Source organism: Ochotona princeps, chromosome 11 (genome assembly GCF_030435755.1).
Source record: "Ochotona princeps isolate mOchPri1 chromosome 11, mOchPri1.hap1, whole genome shotgun sequence".
NCBI lineage: Eukaryota > Metazoa > Chordata > Mammalia > Lagomorpha > Ochotonidae > Ochotona > Ochotona princeps.
Genome location: NC_080842.1, coordinates 41,765,205 through 41,778,481, shown reverse-complemented (window position 1 = coordinate 41,778,481; position 13,277 = coordinate 41,765,205). Strand labels below are relative to the sequence as shown.

Here is a 13,277-nt window from a genome sequence, read left to right as displayed (position 1 = left end):
ATGTATATGCATGTTTACCAATAAATCTATTGATCTCATATTTTGCATTAAGGTTGCCTTATATCAAAGGGAACATACGGTATTTGTCCTTTTGGGATGGGCTTGTTTTTCTGAGCATAATGGCCTCTATTTGGAATAGAAAGGCTTTTATTAACCTCCCGAGTTATGCAGGTAGGAAATTGAAGCCTTGGGGTTATATGTGAACTCAGATCCATGTGAGTGCTAACCTTTGGCCTTGGGTCTGTGTGGTGATGGATCAGGCTAATTCCCTGCCTATGGCACCAGCATCCCATATGGTCACTGGTTCGTTTCTCTGTTGCTCTACTTCTGATTCAACTTCCTGTTTGTGGCCTGGGAAAGCAGTTAAGGATGACCCAAGTCTTTGGGCCCCTGCCCCCACATGGGAGACCCAGAAGAAGTTCCTGACTCCTGGTTTCAGATCAGCTCAACTCTGGCTATTTTGGCCAAATGGGGAGCAAACCAAGGAAGGATATTCTCTCTCTCTCTCTCTCTCTCTCTCTGCAAAATCTGTCTTTCAAATAAAAATAAATAAGTTTAACAAACAAACCCTTTGGCCTCCGTTTTAATCCCACGCAGCAAGATTTGGGTGGCTCTCCAAGGCAGAGTGGGGCAAACTTGGGGGAGGGCAGGAAGCACCTTTGTGAAGCAGGGCATAGGGAAGAAGGGAAAATGCAAGGCCTGGCATGGCCCTCTGACTCGCCTCTTCCTTTGCCCATCACAGCTACCTGGGCCTCTGCGCCATGAACGGCGCCCCAAGGGATGGCCAGGGCCCAAGCCACCGAGAATGCCTCCTGCCCTCCGTGGCACGCACCCTCTCTGCCACCCAGGTCACACCTGCCAAGAAGATAACCTTTCTCAAGCGAGGGGACCCCCGGTTTGCAGGGGTGCGCCTGGCAGTGCACCAGCGCACCTTCAAGACCTTCAATGCCCTGATGGATGAGCTCTCTCAGCGGGTGCCTCTTGCCTTTGGAGTGCGCTCAGTCACCACGCCCCGCGGGCTGCACGGCCTCAATGCTCTGGAGCAGCTGCAGGATGGGGGCTGCTACCTCTGCTCGGATAAGCAGCCCCCCAAGACTCCCAGCCGCCTGCAGGGGAGGAGCTCCTCTGCCCTTCAGTCATGGGATCCTGAAGGCCAGGTCGAGGTGCCGGGAACCACGCCTTCCGGGAAGGCCCCCAGGGCTACAAGGAGGATGACACTGGTTAGAAATGGGGACCCGCGATTCCGTCAGACAGTAGTTCTCAGTCACAGAAATACCAGAAACCTGGCGGCCTTTCTCAGCAAAGCCTCGGATCTCCTTCACTTTCCCGTGAAGCAGGTGTATACCTTGAGTGGAAAAAAGGTAGGAGATTTGGGTTGGAAGCTGCCTTTAAGATGTTTTTTTTTGACCCTAGATCAAAATACTTAAAACAGAGGTGATGGAGGTGGTGGTGTGTGTGTGTTGGGGGGGGGGGGAGGGGGGAGGAGTGTTGGGGGGGAGTGGTTATTCCTTAAAAGGAAGCCTTTAACTGCACTGTTTATGAAAGGTGGATGGGATGGGGACATTCAGTGCAGCCAACCACTCCAGCAAACAAGTGTCATTCACATTTTTAGTTTCCATGTAGGATGCAGTGTCATTTTCTTATCTAGTCCTCTCAAACTCTTCTAATGAGATCTAATTGCAGGAAACAGAAACTACCCTAGATCCCTTAAGTAGAAAGTGTTTTAATTCAACCACTAGGGAACTTGGGAGGCAGGGATGGGGGGTGGGTGGGGGCCTGTAGCGTAAAATAGCGTAAAATCTGTACCCCAAATAAATAGAAGCTGCCAGTAATTCTATCTGTGCTGGAAGCTACCATAATGGTTGAGTTCAAGAGCATGTCTATGTAACGGACATCCAAGATGATAAAGCTGGATTTAGGAAGTCAGATCCTATATACCTAAGGAATTCACTGTTTAGCTAGCAGAGACCAAAATTGCCGGAATGGAAAGCAAAATGTTTGGAGCTAGGTCATTGGTGTAACAATTTGAGAAGCCAGTGTACGTGTAGCCAGTGAATTTGCAGTCACAGGAGAAACAGCACCATGAATGAGTTGTTAATTTATAGCCCACGTCACATCTTATGAGACAATGGCTCAGCATCATCAAGGGCTACTTCTCAGCTGGTACCCGAACTGACTCTTTCACAGCATTCATCAGAAACATTTCCCAATGTTCTGTAAGTTCTAGCTGCTTTAGAGTGGTATAGTCCACAGTGTTGGCCTATTTGTCTTATGGTTTTTGCTCTAAAGTCAGTTGTTTGAGAGATCTTTGTAGGTTATGACAATGATGAATAAGTAGTTCCGTTAAGTCCACAGTGGGTGATGCTAAAAGGATGATGGGCAAGGAACAAAGTCGATACCCCAAATAAGTGTCTAGTCCAGTAAATACAAATTGCTGACCATCCCCTTCAGTGAGGGGTTCAGTGTCATCAAGCTTCCCAGCAGGTGCTGAGTCCCTCGAGGTATGACAGAAATTAAGCTCTTAACATTGGTCTCTGCTCTTGACAGGTGAGGCCCTGTGCAGGGATGAGAGCCAGATTTACACAAATGGGGTGGAGCTTATGGTGCTAATTTGTAGGTTCTTTTGCGCTCTGGCTTGTAAGTGGACTGCACCTGCCTTTATAGTCATGTGAAGAGAGACTGACATCCTCTGAGCAAGTCACCTTGTCCATGTGATTACTCATGTGAGACATGAATGTTCCCACTTTCTGGCCCAATTGTGAGAGATGCATTCACAAATTCTCATACAGACTTCCTTGTCACTAGTGCTCATGTCCTGCCCCTTCCGAGTCTTCAGTTGTCGGAGTGAACTTGCAACCACTACCAACAATTATTACAGAATCTCTCGCCATTTCTCTCTCCATGAAAAATATTCAACCAAAACACACAATCCCCTAAACTTTTCCCCTCCAGACTCTAACTGGGTCTGTGATGATACCAAAGCCAACTTGAGGCTCTCCAGGAATCCTCCAAACACAGAAGTAAGTATGCTCCTTCAGTTCATGGGTCCCAGGGAATTTCTCAGGATGTCATGGGTAAAGGTGGAGGCAGGGTGGCAGGGCAGCCAGGGCAGGTGAACGGAGGGTGGAAGCCATCTGCTCAGGTAACTCCTATGCCAATTCTAGCTTCTCAGGCCTGATGCAATGCCTATCACCTCCAACTGTGCCCAGGGCTATTTCAACACCCCTGCTTGCTGGCTTGATCGGGCACATGACCCTCAGTTCAATTGTATGAACGTACTCTAAGGAGTTCATAGAAAATGAAATTAAAAGAGAAAATTCTTGTAGTTAGTGCAAGCATAAACTCATGTAAATGAGATTTCATGTGAATGCATATTATGAAAAAGCTATTCATAGATTTCAAAATTTGGGGCAACAAGATAAATTTATACTTTAATTTCAGTTTTCCATGACCTATCCTTGCATTTTGCAGCCAATAGAATCAATTTCTGCATCCGAGCTTTGGTAACAAGAGAAAAGAAGTTCCCCAGTCCTCTGAACATTGTGAATGGAGAGTTTAGATCTTGAGCTTAACAGTTCTTTCAAAGTCAGAAGCAGCCAGTCCTCTCTGTGACCATAGCACTTCTTACTCTAACAGTCCATCATGACAGCCAGTGGGAGTCAAAATTCTCCTTTTAGTATGAATTGTTTTTACTCTCAGTAGTAACTATTGAGGAACCTCCTTTGTTACTATGCTGCAGGTAATGTCCCATTGCCACCAAGTTATCACCACCTTCAAATCCAACCAGGTCAGAAAACCCACCCCTGATTCTCCTGTGGCCACCTCTGATGCTACAATCTATCATGGTCCAGCACAGGAAGCAGGGTCCTCTCTCAGTATCATATACAAAAAGAAAGTCTACATGGAAAATTCTATGCTTCAAAATTGATGGAAAGGCTGGAGAATCCTAGACTGGTTAAATTCTTGGAAAAGATTCTAGAATGTCACCAATTGACCTGTCAAGGCAGATACCTCTAACACAGGCAAGAAAGTGGATTGTGGGATTGGGATGACTGAATGTGATACCACCCAGCACTGCTGTGATCCAGAATGGGGAGGGTGATGGTAGCAGTGTGCTGATGGTTGTGAAGCCAGTGAATGGGGAGTGGGTACTGGGATAATAAGAGTAGCTTTTGCCCTCCTTGCCGCATGTGCTTCTCTGAACCCCCGACGTTCTTTGCTTGCAGCAACAGTCAAAAGCAAAAGAAAGATGATCTCTGCTCCACCATCATACTTCCTGCCTCATCCAACTGGTGGAATCTGTTTCATGCTGTGAACTCTAGCTGCAAGGGATTGCAGACAATGGGTTTTCAGCCTGTTAATTTCTACAGTACTGGAAAACACCCAAGAAAGAAGGTGAAAGAGAATAGCTTTAGTCTAGGGCTTAGCATCTGCCCCACATGATCATGAGGTAGCTAACATTATTACCCTTTCAGTATTCCAGAAGAACGAAGTACAGGGGCTAAATAACTTGCGGGTAGTTACATAGTGGGCAAAGAACACAGCCAACTTGTAATGCATGAATGTGGTTGTGCCTTCACCAGTAATAGCATGGGCTGTGAAACACATACAGACAAGGAGGACTAGATGCTCATGGTTTATTTGTATACTGAGGAGCAGAGAATAGGAATGGGGAAAGTAAGAAGTTGGAGAAGCAGATGGTAGGATGCTTTCCCAGAGACTCACTGCTGAATTTCCAAGGTTTCTGTAAACATAATGACCTCCTCCCTCTCCATAAAGGACTACATCACAGCTATCAGTATGAGGGTCCCCCAGCTGAGGGGCCCTGGTCCAGGCTCTTTTCCCCATGGAGCTTAGCTTCTCTCTCTCCCAAAGGACAGGGAACATCTCTGAGGCCTCAGTTCAGTCTTCCTTTCTGAAGAACATAGACTTTCCCTTAAGGCCTGGCTAGTTCTACCTGTGATGGACTAGAGCTCTAAAAAAGTGATTTCACACACATTTCTTAACAACCAGATTGAAAGATCTAATGTATAATACATGTCCAGGTCATTTTTGCAGGGGAGGATGTAAGAATTCTTTCTCATTTCCTTGCTAATGAGTATATGCTTCTGATTGGAGATCATGGTAAGAAATATATTTTGTCCTTAACGATGGAAACAAAGGCCCTCACATAGCTAATGAGGCAAACCTGCAGCTTTTACACATGGGTGTAGGAGTCCCAGCACTTGGGGGACCTTCTGCTTTTCTGGGTACATTAGCAAAGAGCTGGATCAGGACTCCAACCAATGTTCATATGGGATGTCAATGACATGGGTGATGGCTTAACTTACTGCAGCACAACACTGGCCCCAAGATCATTGATTTTTTTATGAGTTTGGAGGAGAAAAGAAGCTAATGGTGCCTTGCTCTACTCCATTCCAGGGCAGGACAGTGAGTCAGGTCTCCATGGGGAGCCTGGAGGACTTGCAAATACAGACTCTCTGTCAGAGAAGCATCTTAATGGCTCTGCTGTCATTTTCTTCTGAGGCATCCATGTTGAGCCTTGGTCCCAGGCCTCACACCTGTTGGAAAGAGGGCTGTGGGTGGGAGAGAAAAGGAGAGAGGAAAGAGAAGAGAGGAGAGAGAAAGAGAGAGAAATAGATAGATTGATGATAGATAGATAGATAGATAGATAGATAGATGATAGATAGATAGATACAGATAGATAGGCTGTGAGTGCCCATCCGCCCCCAGCTGGTGACAGAGGTGCTATGGAGAGCGAATGGATCCCTTCACTGGATAAGTGCAGGAATGATGGGAAGGGCTGCGGAGCCTGCATTCTTCCTCCCCAGGGCTGCTGGGTGGGAGTTCTGTAGAGCATGTTCCTGGCTCAGTGTTCTCCTTGCCCAGGTGGACTCTCTGCAGAGCCTGCTGCACTGCCCCTCCGTGTTGGTGTGTGCTGGGAACGAGGCCTTCAGACCTCTGCTGATGGAAGATGCTGCAAGAAATGGGTCAGAAATGCTATCTGGGCTTTCCTCAAGGGGCAAAAACGGTGAGTGCCTTGGGGGGTTTACCCAGTCTCATTGACAATGCATGGGATTCAGTAAGGATGGGCAGAAAACCCTTCTAGACAACCTAGAAAATGTGCCTCTGGCCCCACTTCTTAGGCCTTCTAGTTGCTTTGGGAGTGTCTTTGGCCTCTTCTTGTGTCTTATCAGCATCAGTTTTAACTGCTTCAAACATTTGGTGGTGGGAAGTGGGAGAGTATGAGACAGCACAGTCTAGTGTTTAAAGGGAACATCCACAAGATGTTAACCTGAGGCTGCTGGGGATGTAAGCCAACTTTTATTAAGAACCATGGTGGGCCTCACCTTGTGGAGGCCATTGGCCATGCTACATGGTTTTTGTAACCTTTGAGTCATGGCTGTCTAAGACCAGACAGAGATTAAAAAGGTCTAAACCAAACTTGATCATGAATCAGCCAACCAGTTAACTGTTCACAAAACCTATACGTCGCCACCATCTAGGTGTTAGCATTAAAAACACCAAGCACCTTATTTTGAAAAGCACATTCAATGCATGGAGAATTAAGGTTGAACCACAGTTGGCAAAATGTGACTGAGCCGACTTTGGTAAATAGCAAACACAGTGGCATCCCGTGGGAAAGGCTGTGAGGAAGGCAACAGAGGTTGTGCCTTCAGCAGCACCTGGGTCCCAGGGGCCACCAGCCTCCACTGGGGTCTTCTCCCGTCCTGGCCCACTCAGGGGTCTGACTGCTTTCCTGGGCCATGGCGCAGCCTCTGCTGGCTTTGCCCTTGGGACATGAGACAGAGAAGCACTCCGGGCTGTGTTTCTTAGGGCTCCTTCTTCCTACCCTCTTCTCTTTGTCTTTTTTTTGCATGGGGTGCAGGCTTTTGACTGTCAGGCTCTCTGATCCTGTGTGTCTGGGTCCTTGCTTGCAATCATTTATCAACCCCAGGACTTGATGAGTGTTAGGATGATAAATCACCACTAATAACCACAAAGCATTTTACAGTTTACCATCAGGTCTGTAAGCAACCCCTTATTGATCAGGCTTCCTGGGCTGGGGGTGGGCTACTGTGGTGCTCCATCTGCCACATTGCCTCCTTGGAGGAGCCCAGTGCAGCCAGCAGCTCTGTAGCGAGTCTGGGGGTAGGGGAGCATGACTGTGTCTCACCTAGCAAACCTGTGATATCTCTAGGATGGACCACCCCCTACAGCTCAGAACACTGGCTGTGCCTGAAGCTGCTCCACTGGCAACTGGCAACTGGCAACTCCAGATTCAAGTTCATTCAGCAGGGTTCTGTTGAGACAAAAACAGGCAGCTCTGTGGACAGCCCTTGCGGAGGGCTTTTTGGAAATGTAAGACGTGGGTGGTGGCAGCCCACAACCACTTGTTACTCTTGCCCCCAGAAACTCATGATCTTTTCTTCTCTTCTCTCACTCTTGACTGCGCGCCAGGGAGCTGGGGGCCAGAATCCAAGCAGAGTGTGATCCACGCAAGGACGGGGTCGGGCAGTGGCCAGGCACGGCGACTTGCCCTACTGTCAGAGAGTCGGTCCCACGCCTCTCTTCATCATGCCCAGAGAGGCCCTGCTCCCATCAGGCACCCTCAGGACACACGTGCTGCGCCTGGTCCCTTGGTGGCTGGCGATGACGTGGAGAAGAAGGTCCACCTGAATGAGGATGGCAGCCTGTCGGTGGAGATGAGGGTTCGCTTCCAGCTGCTTGGAGACGAGGCGCTCCTGTGGTCTCAGAGGGTGGGGCGGGCTGCCAGCAGGGAGGACTGCAGCAGCCTGGGGGAGGCAGAACCCTTCAGTTGCACTTGGCAGGGTGCCCCTTGGGGCTCCTCGGAGTCTGGGGCAAGGGCATCCAGAGCTCTGGAAGCAGGATTTCACGGTGCCCTGGGCCACAGCCAGCAGCCAGAACCCAGTTATGAGATCTGGAGGAACCCCCTATACACCTGCCAGGGGGAGGGGCCAGCTGCAGAGGGGAGGCCTGGGGTGGCCCAGCACACCCGCTGCAGGCGCCGCTGGAGCCAAGGAACTACTGGGAGGCAAAGAAGCCTCCAGGACAGCGCCAGCCCAGCCTCCACTGTTGGTTGCCTGGAAAACTCCGAGCTAGAATTCCGAAGCAGCTCTAGGACCGTAGAGGGGGACTTGAACACTGGCAGCCTGCAGCTGGCCTCTCCTGTCCTGAGTAGAGGAGCCGATGACGGTCTCAAAGACAGACCCAGCCCCTGCCCTAAAGCAGTAGTGCCACAGAGCGACTGCAGAAGACATGAGACCCAAGGCTCTGAAGAGGCCCTGTCTGACTGGTCCACCAGCGCTGGGTCTCCTGAGGTGCCCATTGAGGGGAATGGGCTGCACCAGGGCTGCCAGCACCAGGCCAGGGCCCCGTCTTCCCAGTGGCCATGTGCTCAGGGCAGCAGCCTCTGTGCTCCCACACTGAGTCCCTTGTCTTTGGTGAATGAGAATTTACAGGGAGAGAAGCCTGGACAGGGCATCTGGCATGGTCAGGCCAGGAGTGGGTCTGGGTCCATGGGGCCACTCCTGGCTGATGGTCATGATGACCTCCAGCACCCAGAGAGAGGGCATTCCCCACTTGATGCACAGCAAGGCGGGGGGCGACAGATGAGCCCAGCTAATGCTGTGTCCTCACCCTGCTCTCTGGATCATGTGTGCTGCCACCACAGGGGCACCCACCACCTGCTGCACTCTCCAGCAGCCCAGCAAGTGCCCAGGCCACCTGACAGTGTCAGGGCCAGCCCCTGTGGATCCATGCCACAGCTATCAGAACATGAACCGATGATCAGGAAACTGGCCTCAGGGGAACTAAGATCTCCTTCTCTAGGCTCTGTTTATTCTCAGGACCCGCAGTCAGGGGCCTGTGGTGTCACCCTCACACCTGCTACCACTCCCTCCACAGAGCCAGCAGGTGGCACTGAGGACAGAGAGCACCTGCCAGCTCCCACACCTGCAAGCACACCCCATTCCTACCCACAGTCTGGAGCTGGCAGTCAGTGGGGAAAAGCAATGAGTACCCCTGGGCCCTCCCCACCCTTGATTCTGTTGGCTGGCCAGCCTGAAGGCTGGGAGCCAGAAGCCCCGCAAGGTTGTGACTGCTCACCAATTGGGATGCCAGAACACTTCCCTGAGGCCCCCTGGGCATGCAGTGGGTACCACCCCACTCCCCCCGAGGGGCGGCCCTGTGCTAAGAAGCCCCTGAGGAACCTCAGCCACACCAGTAGTGGTGACCCAAGCGCTGATGGCTGGGAGGCAGATGGGGGCCAGCAGGCAGAGGAAAAACTCAAGGAGGGGCCCCTACAGCTCTCAGGCCCTGGGTCAGCAGCAGTAGGGACAACGGTCAAGAGTAGCCTGAACCCCGGAACTGGGCCCAGGGGGATGCTGGAGGTGAAAGCCGCCAGAATAGGGCCAGACCTCAAGGAGCTGGAGGATGACGGCAGCATGACACCCAGTGCCCTGCCCCATGCCTCACCAGACGCTGTGGTCCGCGAGTGGCTGGGCAACATCCCAGAGGAGCCTGTGCTCATGAGATACGAGATGGACGAGACCAGCGGCATGGCCAGGGAGGGTCCTGAGGGCCCCCAGGGGTCACCTGCTGATGATCAGGGTCAAGGTGAACAGCTGCTGCTGGAAGTAGACATCAGTGAACATGTGGCACCTAAAGTGGAGGCAAACGGAGTCCTCCCAGGCCCCAGTGATACAGGCACTGAATCAAGACAGGCTTCTCCCCAGGGCCAAGGTGCAGCCCCAGCTCCAGCATCCGACTCCCCTGTGGAGGTCAGAGCTCTGGCAGGAGCTGCTGGGGCCCTGGGCAGGGCATCATGTGCTCTCCCAGGCAGGGTCTCTGCCTCCACCCAGATCATGAAGGTGCTGATGGGCGCCAAACCAGGCAGGCCCAGCAGCCTCCCTGAACTGTCTGATGTGGTAGCCAAGAGGCTCAGCCACTCTGCTGTGGCCCTCATTGCCTGTCTTGCCAGGCTCCACTTCTTTGACAAAGATCCTGGGTCCCCTGTAGACAAGGTGAGCTTTACTGACTCCCCCCAGTACCAGGAACTGCTGAGCATCTCACAGACCCTGTGGCCAAGATGCAGCTCTGGGCAGGATCTGCTGGACCCTGAGCTCCAAGAGCTCCCTCCACACAAGCCCTTGCCCATGTCTGAGGACCTCACACCCACGTCCTCATCTGGAGTGGATGTCAGCAGTGGCTCTGGAGGGTCAGGGGAGGGCAGCGTGCCCTGTGCCATGGACAGCACTGGGGTTCCTGAGAGGACAGAGCCGCTCCTGAAAACCTCCTCCCCCAGGCCTGGTTCCAGAGCATCGGGGCATGCTGAAAATGTGGAAGAGCCACAGCCAGGGTGTTCTGCAGCCTCTGCTAGCTCCCAAATTGGAACTTATGCCACCAGCAAGCAGGCAGCAGTGGGAGGCAGTAGGGAACAGCTGGTGGGCAACACGTTGGAACAGGAAATTGAAAATGTAGTGCAAGAAGATGGGGTGCAGTTAGAGGAAACAAAAGAAGCAGAAAATGAAGAGCCACATGCGGGCATCCAGGAGCAAGGACTTCCCATGGGGACATGCCTCAGCAGGCTGGGGTCCTCAGAGGCTGGCTCTGCAGGTAGCGAAGGCAGCCAGGATGACCAGAGAAAGCACAAGGAGGAAGCAAGGCCGTGTCCCTCGGACAGGAGCGAGAACCCTTCGGAACCCTCTCAACCTCTCAGCGAGGGCCCTTCAAAAACCAGTGATAGCCAAAGGGGCCCCAAGTCAGATCCAGGATTGGAAGAGCCGCCTACAGCAGCAGCAGCAGTGGGTGTGAGCCACAAGCAAGCCCAGGTCAGGCCGTGGCTGCAGCTGCATGCGGGAGAGGCAAACAGGTGCACAGCTTGCAGGGCATGCCTGGACCCTGACCCCACCTGGGTGTCCAAGTTGCTGAAGAAGATGCAGATGTCCTTCCTGACCCACTTGGCTGATGCCACAGCCCAGCTGCGGGCTCGCTGGAACCTGCAGGATGACGGGCTACTGGACCAGATGGTGGCTGAGCTGGAGCAGGACCTGGGCCAGCGGCTCCAGGCCAGCACTGACAAAGAGCTCCGGAAGATCCAGAGCCGAGCCGGGAGGAGAGCTCAGGGGTCAGGGCCAGCCTGGGAAGTCCTCCGGGGCCAGACGTCCCTGCAGACAGAGCAGCGCCGCCACCGCCTCCATGGCCTGCGCAACCTCTCAGCCCTCACAGATCAGACCTGTGGCAGGGGCCTTTTCTCCCTCAGCCTGGAGGATGCCCGCTCAGCACCCGGGGAGGAGTTCTGCCCCTGTGAAGTGTGCTTGCGGAAAAAAGTGCCCCCCATGGTTTCCCCCAGGGAGGCTGGAGCGCCCATCAAAAAGGCCTTCGACCTGCAGCAGATTCTGAAGAAGAAAGAAGGGTGCCCCAAAGGGGAGACAGAGGCAGTGGCCACTAAGAGGAAACTAGTGACCCCAAAACAGGAGGACCCTGGTGTGGCCATGGACATGTCCAACAGTGGCCAGGGAGCCAGTGGAAGACAGGAGCTGGGATCAGACATAGAGCTTGGGGCCAAGGAGGGTGATGGAGGTGAGGGTAGCCAGAGATTCAGCAGGGACAAGGAGCCCCCAGCTGGAGATGCAGAGGGAGCTGGTGGCCAGGAGAGTGGGGACAGTGATGCCAGGGGCCAAGAGGAGGAGCTGGGTGGTGGGCAAGAGGAGCAAAGACCCATGCTGAAGGGCTCTGAGGATGAGGACAGCTTGGAGGCTGCCGCTTTGGAGGGAAGTAGCTGGACTGCAGGACAGGATGATGGCGGCGCCACAGCTGCAGAGGTCCCGGGAGCTGGAGGAGGAGGGCAGTCAGGCTCAGAAGGAGGCAGCGCAGAGGACACTGAAGGTAGCTCCCAGGGTCACCCAGGAGCCAGCCAGCTAGCAGAGGCATCTGAAAACAGTAGTCCAGACCAAGGGAGGAGGCCTGCATCATCCCCTGCTCCTCAAGGAGACACCCCCAAACAAAGGCCAGACCCCCAACCACGCTCATCCTCCAGTCTGTCAGCCCCGGGATGTGTCTGCCCTCCTGCCCATCAGAAGGGACCAGCATCAGAGCTGCCAAGTGGAGACAGAAGGAACAGCAGCGCCGAACCCCACGGGACCCCTCCCCCAGACACAAGAGTCACTGCAAGGTGCCCAGGAAGCTCCCCTTTGGAGCAGGAAGGGTGCCCTTCATGCCCCAGGACCCCAGAGCAGGGGGCAGGGTATGCCTGCTATGAGTCACAAGGTGAAGAGGTTGCCAGGGGCATCGCCCACACCCAGGTGGGGGACAAGGCAGATGGCTTTGGCCAGGATGACTTGGATTTCTAGAAGTCCAATCCTGAATTTCTAGAAGTCTGATCCTGCCTGACACCTGGAGGTGTCAAGAAAAAAATTTAGAACTTGCCCAGGACACAGCCCATAGCACAGTGCCATCCCGTGATGTTGGAGCAGGATTACCTGCACCTCTGGTCTGGCATGGTGCCAGAGGAGCCCCCACTCGCCTGTGGAGCTGAGCAGGTGGCCAGGGCAGTGTGCATGTACGTCTGCTTCTCACCAGCTCCCATGTGACTCTCTGCCTCCCTGTGGACTTTCTGTTACTGTCGTCCTTGGCCTCTGTGGACTGCACCTTGGCTAGTTTTGGATATATTCACTGACTCTGCCGACGTGACTGGACAAATGCAGTCACGATGCAGGAATGATTCTCCAGGTTCAAAGGTTTCTTACTAATCCGTATACTTTTTGGTGATGGAAAAATGAAAGAAAAAAAAAAGCAGGAAGAAAGACAAGCCATTCATTGCCTGGACTCTCACCACATGGAGAGGATGTAGGTTAGCAGTTAGATGTTCTTCCTTCCCACTGTTCTTTACTCATTTTATAGTCAAAATTACTCTTTGGGGACACATTTATACACTTGCTTTAAAAACTGAAGGATCCAACAATTTATTCCTTTTATCTCAAAGGCTTTTGTAAACTGTCAATTCCCAAATAATGTTCCATTTGGAGAATACCCAATACTTCACTATTTCCCTGGCCTAAGACCATTTAGATGGTATCCATTGTTTTGTTCACAAAACTTTGTTCCTGGGCTTTTGGTTATTTCCTTAAGATAGACTTTCATGTGTAGAATGACTGTGTCAAAGGATATTGGTATTTGTAAGACTCTGGATATCATGCAAATTGTTTTCCTCAAGTCTGATTGCATTGGCAGGCCCACCAGGGGATTGTCAGTCC

At 52.4% G+C, this 13,277-nt stretch overlaps 1 protein-coding gene across 1 annotated transcript; it reads left to right on the top strand.

The window, feature by feature from the left end:
• Window positions 1-761: 761 nt before the first annotated feature.
• RP1L1 (RP1 like 1) lies at window positions 762-12,374 on the top strand. The gene is made up of 5 exons (XM_058670485.1): window positions 762-1,361; window positions 5,890-6,031; window positions 7,462-8,147; window positions 8,790-8,878; window positions 9,176-12,374. Exons 1-5 carry the CDS (start codon window positions 762-764, stop codon window positions 12,372-12,374), a joined length of 4,716 nt encoding a protein of 1,571 aa, XP_058526468.1.
• The last annotated feature ends 903 nt before the right edge of the window (window positions 12,375-13,277 follow it).